The following is a 22,318-nucleotide window of genomic DNA, read 5'->3' on the forward strand; positions in this document are numbered from 1 at the left end:
GAACTCGGCCTTAAATGGATGTGTTATGTGTTTTTCAAGATAGTGTAGTTGTTTTCTATTACTGCTGTAATAAATTGTCACAAATTTAGCAGTTTAAAATAACACTCATTTATTAACCCCCAATCCTGTAGTCAGAAGTTTGGTTACCGACTGGCTCAGCTGGTCCTTTGCTTAGTGCTTTGCAGTGCTGAAGTCAAGGTGTCAGTAGAGTGGTGTTTCTTTCTGGGAGATCTGTGGATGAATCCTCTTCCAAGCTCATTCAGATTGTCAGTGAATTCAGTTCCATGTGGTTACTGGACTGAGGTTTCCATTTCCTACCTGACTGTCATCTGGGAGCCTCTCTTATCTCCTTAAGGCTGGATAATCTCCCTATTTTAAGGTCCATATGTCAATTACATTTGCAAGGTAAATGCAACTTCCCTTTTGCCATGTAACAGTCACAGGTTCTATGAATTAAGGCATGGGTATCTCTGGGGGACTATTATGCCCACTGCAGTTAGATAGATAAATGGTGATTGTGAGAATATTGAGCTTACTTTATGAAAGAGCAGCAGCATAGTGACTGAATATGATCCAGGAAGCTGAAAGGGGAAGAAAACACTGGTTTCTTAGAATTCCTCCTGGCTCCATGAGACAGAGGTTTTGTATATTGTCAGAGATTTTTACCTATCTTTTCCAATACACATACTTTTAATGCTAAGGTATTTTATCTTCAATCGAGTAAAACAGCATTTCCCATCAAATGATTTGATTGCAAATATTGTTGTCACATGGCATCTAAACCAGGGTGTCATGAGTCAAACATGAAGTACAAAAAAAGGAACTAATTGGATTCCCTTAAGTTGTATTAGATGTTTTATTTGAAAGAATTATAGGCCAACATAAATTCAGTTATTCTTATATTCAGTTACTCAGAAATCTGTGCATTCATGGACTGAATACATTTACAAATAAGATTGGGGAAATGGTATGTTCCGTACTGCTTTTTACAGAATACTAATATTTTGTTGGACTAGTTCAAGAAATTGGACATATGCAGGATAGTTGGCTTTGCTAAATTTAAATGCTTAGATGATTCAGTGGAAGTCTTTTAGGGATAAACTTAAATACATGTTACTGAAATTCTTCTGTTTGCAGTGTATTTTAACTGCTATTTACAAGGAATTCTGTAAATCAAATGGCACTTTTTACTGTTAAAAAATGATTGAAAGGATCATAAATAGGAAGCTGTCTCAACATAAACCAATAGTATTTTTTAGCACCTGGTTCATGGTTAGCATTGCTCACATTCATTTGACTTTGAATATGTTTAGATTTTATAATTGAATTAGAAAAATGTGAAGGAAACTAGTTTCTCAATTTAATAAGGCAGTGGGTAAGTGGGAGAGGAGCTAGGTGGATGATGCTTTTTTAGAGGGGGAAGAAAACTAAAATAATTTTATTTATTTTTAGAATTCAAAAAAATATTTTGTTTATTGTCTTCCTTTGCTCTTTTTATTCTACCTTTAAGGTGTTTTGTTTTGTTCTATGAATTGTTTGGAATTACCTTCTGTAGAGTATTTTTTCTTCATAGTGAATGTATCTGCAGTGATTTTATACATTAATATTAAAATATCCTTTCATCATACATTTCACCAGACATTATAACATTGAAAAATACAGTAATATAGTATTATTTGAAATATTTATGCAACAAATCGCGAAGTCCATTTTACATTCCATTAAATCAAAACTTCACGTTGCCAAGAAATTACCTTAAAAAAAGTACACAAAACTATAAAATTGAGGTGACATAATTATATTTGCAAAACAAAAACTAGTGCTATTCTTTTGAAATATAGTGGCAGGGTTACTTGTAAATATGTAAAGTCAATTAATATCATAATTATTTTTAAATTATTGTGCAAGATAAGCATATGATCTTTTTAATGAGAATAATTGGTTCACACCTCAGTACAAACATTTCTTTGATCATTTAAGTGAAAGTTAAACTTTGGAGCTATAAGGAATTTTAATATTTCAAATGCATAAAAGAAATATATAAAAGCAAAAATAAAAAATTAGATTTGCCTGTTCTAGCCATAGAACACACCCAACCCTAATTTTGTAATTCATATGTACTGATATTCTCCTCTATTAGCTTCGAATATATAGGGTATATCTCCAAGTAGTGCTTTTATCTGTCATAATGTTTCTTGTCTCTCTCTGGTAGAGGTGCTTATGGAAGAGCTACAGGTGGGGGGTAGATTGCAGGAGGAACATATTCGTTCCTGTATGTGTGTGGTTCACGTTAGTTCTCCCAAGCTGGAGAATAATTTTGATGGAGAAAAATTTTATCCCTGTGTACAGCACAATGATTTGCTTGTAATACACACAGACTAATAGTAAACATATTTAGTAAACGAATCATTGATGATAATAGTGTTTATCTTTGTTGAAGCTTCAGAGTATTGGACTGGGTTTTAAAATGATGTTAAATGTTTAAAATAGTGATGTTAAACCTCAAGATCTGCATACTTCTTGGCTCTAACTAGCCATTTCACCTGGTCATATTTCCTGGATCTTGTTAAGAGTTGCCTACAACCATCATATCATTCTTTCTTGGTATTCACATAACACTTGAAGTTATATTTACACCTTAAATTATCCACTTGACATTTTATTATCTTGTTTTCAACAGGAAGGACTCCTCTACATGTGTCTATTTTTAGTACAACCACAAGTAAAATACCACAAATGGCTTAGATGAAATGTTCTTGATGATGTCAACCTCATATTGGAATATCTGTCACATGGGCATAGAGTAATGTTTGTTAAATTGAAGACGATTGACAGTCATAAAGATGGAATAAACTGGGTAAATTACTGCCTTTATAATTCCATCTGTGTTGTAAAACCCAACATTGGAGAAGCGGGTTATGGCTCCAATACTTTCATTGCTGACTTAATGTTTAGTAAATGAGTTCTGTATCTTTTTCAAATTTTTACAATAAGCTCAAAAGCAAATTATGAAAACTATTTACTTTCTGGTCATCCCATGCAGATTAACTCCTATGGCATCACAAGTTTCATCAGCTATATATTATTTATATCCTATATTACCTTCTATAATAGATCTCTTTTATATTCTCTGGTTCAAGTCCCCATTTTTCACTTAAATTGTCACTAAACCTTATAACTAGCATCCAGAATTTTCTTCAACACAAGCTGTACAGGTGGCCAAAGTGATCTTTTAAAAACATAAACTCTCTGGTCTAAAGTCTTAAAAGTCCCATTACCTTTCAGATAACATTGTAACCTCCAAGTATGGCATATAAGTTTCTTCATTATTTGCTGTACACTTATGTCTCCCAGCTCATTGTTAATAATCTTTTTTATTCTCTTCATCCCTTTAGCAAAGGAAAACTGCAATATCTGTGGCTCTTCAACCATGACATGCTCACTCCCACATGTGTGCTTTGCCTACTGTTCCCCACTCAAATGTCCTTCCCTCCTGGCTGCCATTTTCTCTCATTTTCTCAACTTTTCCTTTTTTCAAGCTCATAACTTCTTATGAGAAGGGTTCAAAATAGACATCACCTCCTTTAGGGAGTCTTCTCTGACTTTCCAAAATTGGGTTAGGTCCTGCTCACATAGCATCCAAAGAATAGGCATTTATCACATATGTTTTGAAACTGGTTTTCTTATTGGCTTTCCACAGGATGATGTAAGTTCATTAAAAGACTTGTAATATGGGTACTAAAATATGTATGGGATAAATGACTGTATGACTGGTTTTTTAGAAATCACCACGGTATTCTTACTTCTTGACATTAGTGGGTTAAGTTTTAAAGTTCACTCAATTTTGTTTTATATCCTTAAAGGAAGATGTTCCTAGTTTAGGAGTCTATTTTACAAATGCTACTAGATAAGGACAATATATACAAAAAGTGACATTTAAAAATGATTATAGGCTATGTATTTATGTACATATTATCTGAAAAATATATATGATTTGTTATTAGAAATAGAAATAACTAAAAAAAATACTGTGCTGGGACTTTTTAGCTCAGGAATCCAAATTGTTTTAATTGATTTTTTTTCTGTTTTGAGTCTTCTTGTGGACCCATCAATTCTCTTCAATAAATATTTATTGACTACTTGCACATAAAGGCACAGTGCTAGGCAGAGAATACCTAGATCTGCAATATGGCATTTCGTGGCAATTTTGACTTTTTTCAGTGAGCAAATTTACAATAGAGCGATGAAAATGCTCAGGTATTTATGTCCCTGGCCTCCATGAATTGAGGCTGCCCAATGATTTGAAGAACACCAGCTGGTTGGTGCTGCAGTTTCATTACATTCTCCATTGCCTGCCAGGGATCAGGACCTCACAGAGTCCTCACCTCAGGAGGAGAGATCGGAACCTGAACATCCAGAGGACAGAGGCTTGCTTAATTTCCCCCTTTATAGTTGTCAGTTTAGGCATTTTCTGGGAGCACAAATTAGAATCCTGTGAGAGATCTTACTGCAATCAAATCAACTTCATACACCACTCCTAAAAATTGTTTCTAGTGATGTTATTTCACAGTAAAATCATGCCTGGTGTTTTCCTAAAATATATGTAGAACATCTAAAACACTAAAAATTTACATTTTTTAATGCATCAATACTACGAAACTGTTTTAAAAGAATTTATTTTTCTCTTCTTTTCCAACTACCATTGATGAAAGCCTAACTGCCAGGAGAGCTTTTTTTTTTTTTTTTTTTAATAGGGTCAGGAAATCTACCCTAAGTAGTCAAATAACGTAAATTGTTTTTTTCCCTGTAGCTGAAATTGCTATGTTGGTTTTAAACTTCCCAATTCAAATTAATGAACAATTTTCTCTATAGTGTAAGAGTGAATTTGGCAGTGCAAAGATCACAGCAATCTCTTCTTCATTAAATTGGGCAAAGAGAACTCATTGGTTCACAAACTGTTAAATGGATATTAGGGGTTTTAATGAATGGAACATTTATTTTTGTGCCAGCTCAACTAACAACATTGACATGATTAGCATACATTTTGGCAACTATTCTAGCACAAGGTGTCAGTAAAAAGGGGCTTTTATCTTTTTGTTTAATTTACTTTAGCTTTCCTTGTTATTAATGTTTTTAATGTGAATGAGATGTTTTTGTAAAGGAAATCCTGCCACAAGAAGTTATTCAGAAATACATCTTTTTATTAATGTTACAGGCATTTCTCATGCTGGAGATCAAGTCCATTCCCCAAAACACATGAACCTTCTTCAGATTTGGAAATGAATAGAAAATTGTGCTATTTATACTGATGGTAAAATTATTGCACTTATGGAGGATTCTTAAAAATAGTGTTACTTTTATCTCATGAAGTTCCTTTCTTTAAAAAAGAGAAATAAGAAATAAAATATGACTAGTAAGAGATGTTTCCTCCATTGCTACATATCAGTTATAAATGAAAAGTTTTGGGGGTTAAATGATCTTAGTCTCTTAGCTCAGATGCCTCTCGTACAAAAGGAATTTCCAATAAAAATATATTTACTTTTTGTAACAAACATTGCTGCCTCATATACTTATTATTTTATTTATTGAAATTCTCAAATTGAAGAAAAATAAGATAAATGAGTTAATTAATACAAATCTAAAAGAACTTGGCTGTTTGCATTCAATTTCTTTTTTGTATTTTTGTTTTAAAAATTATTGCAAGCTATTGCAACACAGCTAACAGAGGATTTGTTATAAATCTGTAGTAAAATGAAAATTTATAATGATATTAAATCTGTAATAAATTAATATGCATGTGCACATACACGGGTGCAAATTTTCATATGAACTTACATCAAACATTTAGGCATACTCTCTTTCTACTATATATATGTCTATAACTACACACACATTTAATAATTTACCCAATGTTTAATTGAGTAATGAATTCATTTAATATAAACTTTAGTATAGCAGAATACTACAGTTTACCCACATTTAACCCTAAAAACAAACAAATGACAGGCACTTCAGTGAAATAACAAGCCCATGTTCAAATATAAAATGCTAAAAGTGAGAAAGAAATTATGAAAATATATACCTTTAATTTGCAGACATATAAACACTTTTGGTACAGTACAGATGCATGATGCCAAAAAGTAAAATGATCCAGTTTAAGCTAACACATTCCTTGTTTATACAGATTATTTTGCTATAGCTCTCATATAAAATAATATTTCCAGCTCACACAATGAATTGAAAGTGATAAATCACTGTTGAAATAGCTTTCTTCATTGCAAGAGATTCAGTAAAAGCTAAATTATCAAAGAAATCTGCTGCAGGGCTTACAAATAAACTGTTGGATTTAATCCAAAACGAAAGAAAGGAAGCCAGAAATGGTAGTCAACAAACCTAAACAACAACAAAAAGATAAGTACAGTATAACTTTCATATAAAAGGCCCAACTAAAACAACCAGTAGTGTACACAAGCCTCTAGAAGAATTCACTTTTAATATGATTTCTATTTTCTTATGTGATGGATGATTTCAAGCCTATAAAAGTCTAATATATAACCCAAGTATAAAGTACGATCAACAAGTTGTAAAAGCACTAAAATGTCATGAATGCCTATGAAGCAACTAAAGATTGAAGCATTTCTTTGCTTCTGGCTGTTTTTCTTGGGCACAATATCTAGTTACATTTCCTGTAATGAAGAATATATATATGTATGTATATATCAATTTCCCTTGTAATAATAGCAAGTGCAGTGGTAAAGCAAACAGAAAGCAATTCAAGTACACAGAAAGTGGAATACTCTTCAGCAGGCCGAATCTGTAACACAAGGCAATGTTTTTATCCTTGCTAAAAAGGAATTGCACTTCTTTTTAATGCCTTCTCTTTCAAACTATATATGCACTTATGAGGTAATAAACATTCTGTTTACAAGTGCATTTCTTTTTTTATTATATGTTTAAATAGGGTGAAATTTAATTTACTTTAATTTCATATTTGTTTAATGTTAAAAACAATATATTTAAAATATACTCTTTCATTAATTTCATGTACAACTGCCAAGTACAGTACCTCAGTTTCCTGCAAAGGAGCAGCTGATGCCCTCTTGTGGTGACAGGGATTCTTAGATAAAAATGTGTTCCATTTTCTTACCTTACTCCCAGGTTTTATCAATCATCTGCTTGGTGTATGAAAGCTGCAAACCATGTCCAAGCTTTTTTTTTTTTTTTTAAATACAAGTCCTATAGCTGTTAGTACTAATTTTCACTTAAAAATGCTGTACACATTTTATAACCTCTGAATTTAAATTTAAAAACCTGTAAACAGCTATTTACAATATAGAACAAGTTATAAATTAGTTGTCCTTCATTGGAACTGCCATCAACACACTCTTTTTTAGGTGATGAAGATCCAAAGTCAGTTAAAACATTTCTCTGTGTTATTCCACCATGAAATATCAAATATTAGAAATATCCATTGGCTTTCTCTCTCGCATATGCAAGTCAATTTTTCCTTTCAGTGGAATCTGTACTTCCAAATTTTCATCTTCCCTGGGATGCTTTTCCCCTTTCCTTAAACAGATGTATATGCCCATCCCTGTGACCAGTGTGATGGAACCCAAGCTTATTACAGACAGAGCTACTAAGGTGGGCATACAAGACACAGATTCTACCTTCCTATGAGTCGGTTCTATTGAGATTTGTGGTTCTTTCTCCTCTATATTAATCTCTGGTTCTTTTCTTAAAAGACTCTCAATGTAACTCTCATTACTGACAGTGTCATTGACAAATAGGTTCACCATGACTGTGGAGTGGAGAGGCTCGGGATAACCATGATCACTCACTTTCACCAGTAAGCGATGGAGCCCATAATCTGTCTGCAGCAATGCCTCTTCCAAAGTAATGTTGCCAGTTTTAGGGTCAATCCTGAAGGACTCAGGCCTAGGACCTCTTCTCCCTATGATGCTGTAAGCTATGACAGCATTCATGCCTGTGTCTTTGTCGACAGCATAGACTTCTGTAACCGGGGAGCCTGGGAGAGTAGAAGGCAGTACTAACAGATAAGACATATTAGACTGAGGAAACAAAACAAGAGGAGGGTTGTCATTGATATCTAGAAGGAGAATTGTGATTTTTGCTGTAGAGGAGAGGGCAGGCTCACCCCCATCAACAGCTTCAACCCACAAAGTATAGGAGCTTTGCTGCTCTCTGTCCAAAGAGACTTTAGCCCTCAGCATACCCTTTCCTGTATCTATGACAAAAATATCACTCTGGTTCACCACAGAGAGGGCGACCCATCCATTTCGTCCAGCATCAGCATCTGTTACACTAATTACTCCAATCTCACCATAGCCTGGAAAGTTTTCAGGCACAAAAAAGCTGAAGTCCTTGTTGATAAACCGAGGACTGTTGTCATTTTTATCCAACACTGTGAGGGCCACAGTGGCTACTGATTCTCTGGGTGGCTTCCCACAGTCAACAGCTCTGACAGTGTATCTGTACTTTTCTTTCTCTTCTCGGTCCAGCTGAGTAGAAACTGTCAGAATTCCTGTGACACTGTCTAAGGAAAAATATGATGGAGCATCAGGTCCCAGAAAATATGAAACTTGGCCTCTCTCCTCGCTGTCGGCATCTGTAGCATACAGCTTAGTCAAAAAGGCATTGGGTGTGTTGTTCTCTTCGATGGTTAGTTCTATTAAGGGTTGAAGGAAAATTGGAGCATTATCATTGTCATCTAAAAGTTGCACTTTAATGACCCTTTTGACATGAAATCCCTCAGAGTTCCAAGCCACCACAGCTACTTCATAGAACTGCTGTAGCTCATAGTCCATAGGTTTTGCGGTCTCTAGTAAATATTCATTATTGTATGGTTTGTAGGGTGATAACCTAAACGGCCCTTCACCATCCAGGTAGCAGTTAACCTTGTATTTACCTTCTGGATCTCTTATGGTGAAAAACGCAATGGGAGTGTTAACGGGTTCCAGTTCTTTCAGATAAACAACACCATCTATCTCGTTTGCTATGTAACGAGGTACAATTTCAGGGGGTCTGAAAATAACTTTAATAATGGACACAAGAGCAGTGATTACAGCAGGGATGCAGCCTGGTCCATTAGCAAGGATGGTGAGCTTGTGGGACTGCAGAACACTTCCTCCAATCTTACTGAAAAGTTTAATGACGCCAGTGTTTTCATCCAGGTGAAATAAATCCTTAGATGCTTGTGGGACTTTCTGACTGTAAGAATAAGTAATTTGAGCATTGGTCCCCAAGTCTTTATCCACAGCCTGGACAGCTGCAATTGGGGTGCCCACTGTAGCATTCCCATACACAGTGACATTGATTTGTGAGTCTGTGAAGAGAGGGCAATTGTCATTAATGTCACTGATGCCAATGGTGAGAGTTGCACTGCCCAAAAGTGGTGGAGACCCACCATCCTCAGCTATGATGATGCTCACATACTGGTCCTGGGTTTCTCTGTCCAAAGCACCCATGACAATTAGGTAGGGGGTGCGCTCCCCATTCTCATTCTCCTCCACGTCCAGGGTGAACATACCATGGTAGTCCAGTAAGCGATAGGTCTGTACCCCATTAATGCCTATATCTGGGTCCACAGCAGGATGCTCTATGGCCAGTCGGGTGTTTACAGGTGCATTTTCCGGGACCCACACCGAGATCTGGGAAACAGGGAACTGCGGGGCGTTGTCATTGATGTCTCTGATGGCGATCTTCACCTTCACAAACCTGAAGTATTCCTGAGGCAGGACAAGCACATCCAGCAGCAAAAGACAAGAGTCAGAAGGAGAGGAGGAGATGGAAACGCTGCCGCTCCACGCAGTCCCTCCGCCCCCTTCAACACACAGGGCCTCCCTGTCGATCTCCTGAGCTGAAGTGTGCAGCTCCCCAGAGCGGTTGTCCAGGGTCACGTACTGGCCACTCAGTCCCCGGGAGGCCAGGCTGAAGGAGAGAGGGGGGTTCCACTCAGCACCAGTGCGCTCTGGCAGCTGCGACTGCGGGTCCGGCCTCCCTGCAGACCTGGGCAGCAGCCGCAGGTCCTCGGCCAGGCTGCCGATGAGCACCCCCGCGGGCAGTCCCTCGTTTAGGCTGTACAGAAGCTCGGTGGCCCGGCTGTAACTCCCGAGGCAGCTGAAGGGTCCCACGAAGAGGAAAAACAGAAACAGCTGCTGGAGTGGGGAGAGGGAAGAAAGCTCATTACACACACGGGGAAATAGGGGTCCGAGAGAGAAACTAGCGCCCCTGTGATCCTTGCTGTCCCCATCCCCATTCCCAGAAGCAAAACCTCTAGTTAGAACGGGGGCGGAGAAGAACCCTGCTGCGAAGGAGAGATCTGTGGGGCAATATCGTCTCCAAAACTTAATTTTGCTGTTCACTTTCTATCCCCTCCGCCCCCGCCTTCCCCCCTCGTTTCCCCATCACCACCCTCATCCAGCTAACATTCAGAATCCCAAACCGTAAAACATCCCTGGAAACACACACCGGAGTGGAGAGGATTCCGACTCAGAGACTGCGCAAAGCGACACGGAAACCCAGGGTAGGTGATGGGGAGGGAGGGGGCTGGTAGTAGAGAGCACTGAAAGGTGGGCAATTTATTTCTCCTTGAAGTGATTCTGCCATTAGAGTGCTGGAACACGCAGTGTGTTACATCCCTTACTAAGAGAACCATAAAAACAACCACAATCGCAATAATAATAATAATATAGAAAAAATACCAACACTTCCTCCTCCACCTCCAACACTTTAGGTCTTAGGTCGGAAAGAGTGATTTTTATTTTAGCACACATCTGAAATCAAACCCAAAGGATCTGGATTTCCACCCCTTACCAAGCAGTCACTAATCCCCCTCCCTTAGGGGGAAGCAAAGTAAACGCGGAAAATGGCTATGCAAAAACAATTTGTCAATTGCAGTAGGCATTCATAGCCAGACGCCAGCAGCAGGAAACGATCCCGAACCCCTGTAGCTAAAGCGGATTGAGCGCACCCCCGATCCCCTCGACCTTATCTGGATACATTTCTTGCTTCAGAAACTTCCTCTCATGACCCACGGACTTCCCTATTCCTTGTTAAAAGGAAGACACATTATCCCAAACTCCCTTTCCGTCCCCGCGCCATCCTTCCCGTGAAGTTTAGATAAAGGTAGAAGGTTTGAAAAACCATCCGAGTGGGAATTGCTTCACAATACTGCAACTTGTCGGGGTCGCGGGGTTCCTTGACCCTAACCCTTACCGGCAGGTTCCTGTAGCTGGTGCTGCTCCTGGGACGATGTAGACGCCCCATATCCAGGCGCGGGTGCCAGGTCGCCGGGCACCAGCTCACTCCCAGGGCCCGTGAGCTGCGCGCATTCCCTCGGCCGCGCATTCCCCGGGAGGCTGCAGTCAGAGCGCTCTTGAAGGGAGGGCGGCAGAAGACACTCCCTCTCGGTTCATGCAAATCGCTGGGGGAATTTCAGCCAATAGTCACTGGCTCTTCAATTAAGGACGGGAACTCAAAGAGTGGCAGAAAGGCAAGGGGGCAGAAGGGCACATTCATGGTTTCCTGCCCCGGACGCAGGTAACTCCATACTCTGCCAGAGGAGCTGGAATGGGGGACTTGCTCCTGAAGACTGCGAAGAGGCAGTTCCAGGTTGGGCACAGTAGCGCTTACCTACCAGCCTCCTTCCTTGCCGCACCAGTCAGATGCCAAGTCCACAGGTTGCTAGCAAGAGAGGGAGAATTAAAATAAATAAATAAGCTTGCATTTGTATATGGATGTAACAGAGAGAAGAAGTCGGCGCCACAGAGCAATCACAGGCGCGGTCCCAAAACGCCTGCTTTGCCAACAGTTCCTCCTGGAGCCTCGGATCCAGCAGTGTTGGCACAGAGAAAGAAAATGCACTTTTCTCAGCGGAGGGAAGGAATCTCAACTTCTGTGTAACGTAGGGTGAACCGGAAAAGTAAATATATGAATTCAGTGAAGGTTTCGACATACCCCAATTTTGAATCTTTGCTGTGGGCAGTGGTAGAGCTTCTGCTAGTTTCCTAGTTGGAGGCTCAAATGTCTCTGGGTGTTTGCCTTGTGGTCTTATTTTAGAGGCAGTAGTGGCTTCTGGATGCGGGGGAAGAGCCAAGGGGAAAGTAGAAACAATTGTGCTGTAACACAAGTAGTTCTGCCTGCAAGTAATCTTAAACATATTTATCTAAGCGGTAAATTGGTGTGGGGAGGGGGAGGTATTCACTGAAGCCTAGGTAAAACATTGGTTATTTTTCAAATTAGTCCTTCCTTCCTTGTTTCCTTCCTTCCTTCTCTCCCCCCCTTCCCCTCTTTCCCCTTCCCCCTTCTTTCCTCTTCCCTGCTTCCTTCTTTCCTTCCCCCTTCTTTCCCTCCCCCTTTCCTCCTTCCTTCCTTTCCTTCCTTCCCCTTCCCCTCTTCCCCTTCCCCCCTTCCTTCCTTCCTTCCTTCCTCCCTCCCTCCCTTACTCCCTAGCTCCCTTGCTCCCTCACTCTCTCCCTCTTTCCCTGCCTCTCTCCCCTTCTCTCTCTCTTTCTTTCTCCTGGATTGCCTACTGGAAAACTGGTCCTTCATAAAGGAATTGTGGAAGAGTATGGTGCCAAATGATTGCCTATCTTCTATGGCTTTGACACTGAATAGCTATGTAACCTGGAGTCACCTAACTCCTGGCCTTCTGTTTCCTCATTTATAAAATCAAGGCTAGTGGGATACTCCAGTGCATTAAGCCTCTGAAACACTTTTTGATCTGCAGGTTGCCATGTAAGTAATGGAAAAGCCCATGATTCAGCCTTTCCTTGAGAAGACATTTCTCTTCATCGCTAGGCTTCCAGATATCCTCTGCAGGGTCCTGAACATAAAACCTCACATGCTGAATGACCAGTGACTGAGCCTAGAGTGAAAAAAGGTCGTTGATACCTGATTTCCATATGCTTTCTGTAGGAACTACTTCAATTTTCCCCTTCCACCAAATGCTAACTAGAATATAAATTGCTTGGCTGAGCTAACTGTTTTGCTTCCTATCCTTCCTATTTTCTCCTCATTTCTAATAATCCTAAACACAGAGTCCTAAATATGGACAACACACTACATCAAAACACCTGGAGGGTAACAGCTTGTTATTGTGCAAATGGGGCTGTACATGGAGTTCACAAGTCTCTCTCTAATACAAATTTGGCATATAATTTGAACCTGGCTGGTAAAATCAGTTCCTTCAAACTCTTTACAGTGAAAATGGAGCACTGATGAAGTGGTAAACCTCAGCCCCCAATCACCATCACCCCACCCCTCACCCCCCTACCCCTCTCCCACTCCACCTCCTCCCCACCCCACACACACACTCATAGGAACATGCACATCTGAGTTGAAGGTTGGTAAACAAGCTGCAGCCAGGGAAGCATGATCTCCCTCCTTGTGCTTTTTAGCTGCTGGTTCTGCCCTACAGCTGAACTTTTGCCATATTAGTAAATATTTACTTTGAGGTCTGTAGTTGAAACGTACTTGACTCCCCAAATCAGTACCAAGCTGCTTCTGAAACGTGTTTAACTTACATCTTTATACAATACCCACAGCTTCCCGAAGTTGGAGGCCCACGGCCAGAGTTAGGCAATCTATCAGCAGTCAGAGAACCTGCAGTCTGAAACAATTCTCCCCCAGAGACAGAGCAGCAGAGTGGGCTGTTTATCCGCTCACAGCTGATGCCCTCTGCAACAAGTTAAGATCATCCACCTTTTTGGTGGAAACGTAGGGAGCTATTTTCTTCATTTTTCCTTTGTTATAAGGACATTGTACAGGAGCTGTTGTTTATGATGATAGTCCAGGTGAAGTGACATTTTCTCTTTGTAATTATATCTCAAGTTTTTACTTTTCCCTGGCCCCTTACTCTCCCTTTCCCTACTTTGCAGTGGTTGCTTGTAGTACAGTTGCACTTCCTTTTTAAAGTGTTTCCCCCAGCCTACACCAGCAGAATCTTCATCTTCTGACCCTATCACCCAGCTGGTCTCTGTGGAAAGGGTTATTACCATACCTCCCTTTATTAAGTTGAAAAGAAATTAAATATACCCATTTGGCCATAATTATTCTCTAGAGTGTTTCTAAAAATCATAAACATGAATTATAGCAAAAGTTCTTCATGTAAGTTGAAACACTAGTATTGAACACATCTTGAAAATAATGTTTGGAACAACACTAACAACCACATTTGCTTTAAGTGACTACGGTGATTGCAAAGTCCCTGCATGGAAGTTTGTCATCAAGATTGGGAGATCTTGGCATAATATTGAACAATACCTTCCACGTCGCATTTCAAACCATTCACTGAACTACTTGTTATTATCTTTCCTCTCTGAAAATCCAAAGGTTTTACACAATATTTATACCCTAATTGGGCTTAAATAAAATAAAAAGGAGTAAATAGACATCTTTCTTCCCATGTATCCCTTCTCTGGGCCTTGTGAAAGCATTCCCAAACTCTTATTCCTTATGATGCCAGCCTGCGACCTACCTTCTGGTGTCACATATTTCTAAGGATGACTCAGAAAGCTTCTATGCTATTAGTCCCTTGAAAATAATACTTATGAACTTCTTAGACGTCTCAATTGCTCTGGGCCTGCTTCCCACATGTTTTGTAAAAATCGATCTAGAAGAATAGTTAGATTATATGCCTCCCAAGCCTATTTTTCCTATAGACAAGGAAAACAGCAGGATACAATAGACGGTGCACTGAGCTGAGCCAGAGGAGTGGATTACATTCTCTGGGTTTTTGCTAAGTTCTGTGTGACTTTAGACAAGTCATCAAACTTCTCTGTTTCAATTTCATAAAAAAAGACCCCTACACACTTCATGCACGTATATGCATGAAATTGCTTACCTCATATCTGGCATTAACAGACACTGCATGCTGATACACGGGTTAACTTGATTATTACTTATTGCATTCTATCACTAAAACATACTATTTTTCATTTACTGCAAGCCTTCTTTTTGTAATTTTATTATCTCCACTACAAAGATGTGAGCAAGATTATAAGTATATATCAAAATACCATCTTTGCCTGGGCGCGGTAGCTCACGCCTGTAATCCTAGCACTTTGGGAGGCTGAGGTGGGCCGATGGTCTGAGCTCAGGAGTTCGAGACCAGCCTGGGCAACATGGTGAAACCCCATCTCTACTAAAAATACAACAAACAAACAAACAAACTAGCTGGGCGTGGCAGCATGCGCCTGTAGTCCCAGCTACTCTGGAGGCTGAGGCAGGAGAATGGTGTGAACCCAGGAGGCAGAGCTTGCAGTGAGCCGAGATCGCACCACTGCACTCCAGCCTGGGCTACTGAGCAAGCGAGACTCCATCTCAAAAAAAAAAAGATGAGAAAAAAAGATACCATCTGTAAACTTTTTACGTTTTAAATCTTTAAAAAATTTTTTTGAAGCACTATGCTTTACAGGTAGTTTTATTTGTATTTCTCAATTAAATCTACTTCCACTATTTAGATTAGTTTAATAATACTGTGGTATACACAAAGTTTCATGTAATCACTATATACACAAATATTTAAAACTATCTCGAACCATAACCGCGTACATGTTCTGGTTAATTCATAATTGCAAATAAATATAAGTTTAGAATATTACCTTATTTTAAGGCCATTTCTCTTTTTTTGTCTTAATAGAATTTTTAAGATTAGAAATCCCTTTTGATGAATTAAAATATATGTACATGTGTACACAAAATATATTATTAATATATAGGTACATATGTAAAAGTGTAAAATATACCACATATAAATATAACATATAATAAATATATATACAATGAAATATTATATCTGTATTCTTTTTTGATTCAATCATCAAGGTTAAAAGGATGATTACATTTGAAAAACCAATAAAATACCTGAGAAATGATAGATTGGTTATCTAGTGTCAATTGTTTCAAACATGCTACTAGGTGATTGACATATGTAATTTAGTTAATCCTCACAGAAGTTTTATAATATAGTTATTATTATACCAGCTTTATAGCCATACATAACATGCTAGTCCAGAGCCTGATCTGTGACCTTCAAAATATGTGATCTTTCTACTCTGGTATGCCTTTCTCATCAGAATGGGAAAATAAAGGGCCCACACACATTTAAATGTATTTCTATTCAACAAACATTTATCACTCATTTAAAATAGAAACAATTGGAGACATAGATGTGTTATATGATGCCTTTTTGAAGGAAAGGATTCTTTAGTCCATTACTACTTCGTAAATAGATACATACACATGGATATAACTTGTCTAAGCTGTGTGGCTAACTTAAATCTCCCAATGTATACATGTAAAATATATAATGTGTGTATAGCTGTGTGTATACTTGAAAGTACTGAAAAGCTTTGGATAATTTTAGGGATCACCTAGTTAGCCCTCATTTTACATGCTAGGTGACAGTAAGAAAGATGACTTATAGCTGACTCAAATTATGAAAATACTCCCATTTCTTATAATAGTACTAGATTTTAACCTCACAATTGCTCTGATATTAGAGGATAACCTGTAAAAACAGTATATTTTTTAAACCGTCTATGGTTAAGATCAAAAGCCTTGATTTTAAGAGTTACTCTAAACTTTATTTTATTTTATTCATTGTTCAAATTTACAAATATTTACAAATATTTTTAAGTAACTACTGAAGTACTAATTATTTTTTAAGTATATCACACAAACTGAAAAAATCCTACTTCATTTCCCTGCACGATTCAGAAATTAATAGTGAGACTAACAGGGAATCAGCAGTGAGGCCTTTTGCTAAAAAAGCTGGACAGTTAATTTAGTAAATAAACATACATTTACACACTTGCAAGAAGAAGGTCCAAATGAGCTAATTTACTATAAAACTTGTATTCTAAAACATTTACTGCTGTACTGTGCAACTTATACATGGGACCTTTGTAAGCATTATTCCATCCTGATGACTGCTTTTTCATGTTTTAGAAAACTTTGTGTAAATAGATTGTACATTTCTCCTCTTTCCCTATATATTCCAATAGGAAAGAATATGATAGGGTGGAAGGGTCCTTTCATTTCAGAACTCAATTAGCATCACTTTAACAGGGATAAAAATAACTGTGTGAAGTCATTAGAAAACCCCAGGCCTAATTTTAGCTAACATTTTCAACTTTTCCTCCTTATCCTGAAAATAAATTTTAAAAGTCATTTTCAACTCATTTTAACTTCACACTCTTTCTTCTCACCTCTGGTAGAGGTGATAATGAGCAGCAAAATCATCAAAAGAAAGGTGGTGGGATTGAGGAGGGAAAGAAATGAAGGGCATAGAAAATTCCACGAAGTGGATCAGGAGTTGCCGAATAAAGAACAGTTAACTAAATGTGGTTTATTGATGATGCATATGCCTTACTTCCTGGAGTCCATCCCTGGGAGATTTGAAAGAAGGAAAAAATACAGGCTGTGCAAAGAATAAAGCAATCGTAAACCCTCTGAATTAGCATAGAAATTAGGTCAGGGCCAAAACAAATCTATTGAAGGAGAGAAAGAATTTTAAATTATGTTTTAGGAGACCGATCGTCTATTTCTTCAGATACCTATTTTTCATTCTCACAAATTTAAGTGTTACATATGGGAAAGTTTAATGAAAATTTATGCTCAAGTAATGTTTTTATACAGATCAACAGATCTTTTTACTGGCTTGATAAAATCTCTTTTTATCTGACTCTGTGAGCCTAAAGTGCGATTGTTAAAAACTGCATGACTGTTCTAATCTCAGCATGTGTGGCATATATAAAGGCATTGAGTGAGTATCATAGGGTCAGTAAAAGACTTTGTCAGTGATGTACGTAGTCAATATTTTCATGGCGAAAATATGAAACGCTATGATCACTAGCTACTTCTTTCTTGATATCTCTTTAGAAGGAGAGTAGAGTTTGCTGATCTCAATTTCATTTACTGCTAACAGCCAGCAATATTCAGCACCTGACTTTCACCAAGTGCGTGGTGGACATTACATTGAATATTCACAAAGTCTCTGCAAGTTAATGATGACCCCATTTTACAGATGAGGAATAGAAGGCTTTTAGAGGTTAAGTAGGTTCTTGTGGTCACACAGCTTTGGAAGTGGCTAAGTTAGGAGGAACAAGGAAAATTTGAGTTAGTTTATTATAATGTTGGTGAGCCTTTTAAAAACAAATATGGGCGATATTCTAATATTAACTGAAGCAAGCACATATGTTGAATAATGAATACGTACACATTATAAATAATGCATATAATCTGATAGTAAGAGAACCATTTCAAAAATACCAAACATCTGGAAAAATTAAACAATTATAAGCTTCCATAAAAATGTACATGAGCTATATTTCTGAAACAATGAGTGCTCTGTTTTTTCTAAATTATTTGAATTATCAAGAAAAGAATGTGGGTTTTGTAACAGAATTTTTATAAACAATTTAGAATTATATGGCAATAAAACATTTACTTGGCAAAAAGAATGTGCTTCTTGATAATGAAATTGTAAATATCCTAAAGGCCCACCATTTCTTAATTGTAGATAATATTAAAATTTGGCCCAGTTGATATCAACTTTATTTAGAATATAATAACAGTTTTTTTGTGGATTCCTTCTCTTTATGAATAAATATATTCTGCATTAACTAGATTTAAATGAAATGTGAATAATTGGTTTTTAATGAAAAATTTTATTAAAGCTTATTTTAAATATTCATATGTTCTTTTAGAATTCAAAATGTCAGACAAATGTAGATAAGAATTTAGATTTTGTGCAATTTAACAGTCACGTAGACAAAGGTCAAAAAAAGCTAGAAGGGAAAAAGAGATTTGGAGATTTCCATGGGAAACAATATTTTTTATGGTATTTTTCTTTAAATAAAAAGAATTAAAACTTTTTAAAATGTGCCATAAGCATGGCATATATTCTCTTGAACGTCTAACCTCAAATGATTCTCCTGCCTCGGCCTCCCAAAGTGGCAGGATTTCAGGCATGAGCCACCACGTCTGGCCAGGATGGCATATATTCTATATAGGAGCAACTACTCTTATTCTAAATGTGGATGTACATGGTGTGCTTTCTTAAAAAAAAAAACCACAATTACTGCCACTTTGTATTTCAATACTTCTCCAAAAAAATCCAAATCTATTAGAGTCCTGCCAGAGCTTGTTAAACTATTCAAGAATGATTATAAAAGGTGTTTTACACATAATGTACACCAGTCATAAAGCTGAGAGACCTCAGGTATCCTTACTAGCTGTGACTGTGACTATTTAAGCATTTCTGTAGGATTTCTGGATCCAGGTTGATTCAAGATGCCATCTCCACACAGCCATACAATATTTAAGAAAACCTCAATTAGGCTAGCCATGGATCTATCAAATCTGCATCATTGTCACAGGCTCTCTGAGGTGTTACATGCAGCCTAAAATAGACCTCCTTAATATCATAATCAAAGTAGTAGTGAGCTTTTCAGCAAAAAAGACAGGTTTTCACTTATCACTTAAAACCATTTATCACAAAATACTAGAAATCTTGATTCAATGTTATATTCTCCCTCCAGCAGATTTTGGCAAATGAATGCCATATTTCTCAGAAGTTATCAGACACTAAAGAAGGGTCGTAACAACAGAGAAAGTGTCACGCTCTTCTTGTTATTGCTTTTCTTACAAGTCCTTTTCACATTCATAGTCCACTTTCCCTGACTTCAGTGGCACTACACTTATTTGTTTTGTACCTTACATCTCTGTCCTATTTTTGTCTTTGCTCCTTTTATCACCTTTTAACTATAGGTTTCTCCAAAGGTCGTTTCTGTTTCTTTCTATAATCACTCACTGGGGAGTCCTTTTATTGTAATTCTAGTCATCCACTTCTATATTTAGGCCTCCCAATTGCACTCCCAATGCCTTCAAACTTTATGCATCCTCAAATTTTCCTGTAATTAGGAAACATCATCTAGAGTTGAAAAGTCATTTTTCCCTAGGTGAAATCTCATCCCTAAGGATTTTTATTCCCTCTTCCACAAATGGCCTGTTCCCAGTCAATCTACATATGACAATGCTTCTAGCATAAAACAGAAACATCCATACTTACAAACTTTTTAGCTACTTAAAGGTAGTTTGCAAGTATATTTATTTGTACATCCAAATTATTATGAAACCAACTACTATTGCCAACTCTTGGTGGAAGGCAGAACTGAGGTACATGGCTTTGTTCTCACCATATTAGTACATAGAGGACTGACTATTCTTGGAACATAGCAGATGTAGAAGTTTGAAAAAAGCACGCAGTGGAATAGAGCACTGTTGCCTAAGAAAAGTCAACTGCCTGACTCACAAGAGGCCTCAGAGAGTGGCATTAGAGTCATGAGACATAATAACAGCTACCAGTTTTTGAGTATTCACTGGACTAACATATTTATGTGTATGTGTATGTATACATATGTAAATATGTGTTTGGGGCATGTGTGTGTTGTATATAAATTCTCACAGATATCATTATTTGCAATTGAAAACTGGGGAAATTATAGCTTAAAGCATTATGTACCTTATCCAAGATCACACAGACATCATTTAAATCATATCAAGCATTACCTTAATTCAAGCACAATTACCCTGAGGGTATTAGGCTATGCAGTCTATAGGCTGAAAAATTGAATTTGGGGAAGGAGAGAGGATGGAGAGAATATTTTAAAATCTCAGGCATTAAGTCATATTGACCTAGCCCGATGATAAGCCCCAAATTTCCCATGAGAGTTGGTTTACAGCCTGGTTTCCCATGGCATTGATTGGGCTCTTTTTTACTCTTAAAGTACTGTGGTTTAAACAATAAAATATGCGGTCAACTTAAATTATTCATATTAACAAGATTGGTTCAGAAAATCAATGTGCATGAAAATATAATGAAAATGTGTTACAAAGACTTCCATATTCATGCGGCATTGTCACTGCGCTTTTTTCTGAAGATAGATCGCAGTGAGAAGCCAAAGAAGAACCAAGTGAATCAAACTGTAGAATGAATGAAATGTTTCTTCACAGCAGGCTGAAGCCTCGAAGTATTCAGCCAATGGAGATGGGATACCTACAGCCATTTGGCTTTGATTCCCTCCATGCTTCTTGGTGCTTCCATGCATACTTCCTCTGGGATGCTCTTCTTTTGGTTTCAAAAGCTGGTAAGTCTCTGCCGATCAACACATGATTTCTTTACAAACACAGAACCTAACTCAGGGTGTGGGAAGCCTGAGGTCTACCATTCTCTTTTTCAAAGAGCTCTTTTGTGCTTCTGTTCTGATTGTGTATCAAATCAGAGGAAAATATATTTTCCCTTATTTCCAAGGTATGAGAAGGCATTTCACTGTAGCCTATGGGTATGAACCAAGGAGACAGCATGGTACTTATGAGCCCAGGCTTTGTGACCACACGGACCTGGCTTCAAGTCCCCATTCTGCAAGTTACTTACTAGTGGTGTTACCTTGAGCATTACTTAGAATTTTAAAGAATCAATTTATAGCCCAATTACCCTGATTTGATTATTACACATTGTATGCCTGTGTAAAACATCACATGTACTCCATAAATATATGCAACCATTATGTACTTGTAATAATTATATACAATTTAAAAAATAAAATTAAAATTTTAGAGCATTTACCATTTGCTAGACAGTATCATAACATTATATGTGTTAAGTTATCTAATTTTTATAGCAATAATTGAGCTAGGTACTGTTGTTGTCATTATTTTAATATGAGTCATAAAGCAGCTATGTAACTTGACGAGCTTTCACAGCCAATAGTAGAGGAGCTGAGATGGGAAAGAAGGCAAGTTGCCTCCAGAACTCTCAGTCAACCATTTCTCTGCACTTTGTCCTGTTAAACAGGATTGGGAGTACTTACCTACCTCAATGAATAGTGGTAGATATTTAAATAAGTAAGTGTATTTAAAATGTTTATCACAATTCTTGTTACAGAGTAAGTTTCAATAAATACTAGCTGTAATAATCTTAATTATATTCTCCCCTTTCCGTCTCCTTCCAATCATTCATTTTCATTCAAAGTAAACCATGGTTCTTTTGATTTACTGTACACTATATAATTATTGCTATTTCTGTACCTTTGCCAGTGAATTTTTCTTCGATTCAAAATTCTTGTATTGTGTGGACAGCTTTTCCAAAACATGATTTTTCTTCACAGTCCGATGTACATGACTTTATTCATTCCACTTTTTGGTGCCTTTATCCACATTCAGTTTGATTTCTCTGGATTTTTACTGAACTTAGAGATTTTAAAAATCATCTAATTTATGTTTTATTATGTTA

General features: G+C 37.6%; 1 protein-coding gene across 2 annotated transcripts; it reads right to left on the bottom strand.

Moving 5' to 3' along the window:
• Window positions 1-6,580: 6,580 nt before the first annotated feature.
• Window positions 6,581-12,093, bottom strand: PCDH20 (protocadherin 20). Of its 2 annotated transcripts, XM_016925355.4 has the most exons (3): window positions 11,977-12,093; window positions 11,236-11,703; window positions 6,581-10,175 (listed from the first exon to the last, which is right to left on the bottom strand). In XM_016925355.4, exons 2-3 carry the CDS (start codon window positions 11,365-11,367, stop codon window positions 7,452-7,454), a joined length of 2,856 nt encoding a protein of 951 aa, XP_016780844.1. In that variant the 5' UTR covers window positions 11,368-11,703; window positions 11,977-12,093; the 3' UTR covers window positions 6,581-7,451. The 2 variants fall into 2 exon arrangements, with proteins under 2 accessions (XP_016780844.1, XP_016780846.1); XM_016925357.4 differs by having other exon boundaries at window positions 6,581-10,172; window positions 11,236-12,030.
• Window positions 12,094-22,318: the final 10,225 nt, after the last annotated feature.

This window comes from Pan troglodytes, chromosome 14 (assembly GCF_028858775.2).
Source record: "Pan troglodytes isolate AG18354 chromosome 14, NHGRI_mPanTro3-v2.0_pri, whole genome shotgun sequence".
NCBI classification, from domain to species: domain Eukaryota; kingdom Metazoa; phylum Chordata; class Mammalia; order Primates; family Hominidae; genus Pan; species Pan troglodytes.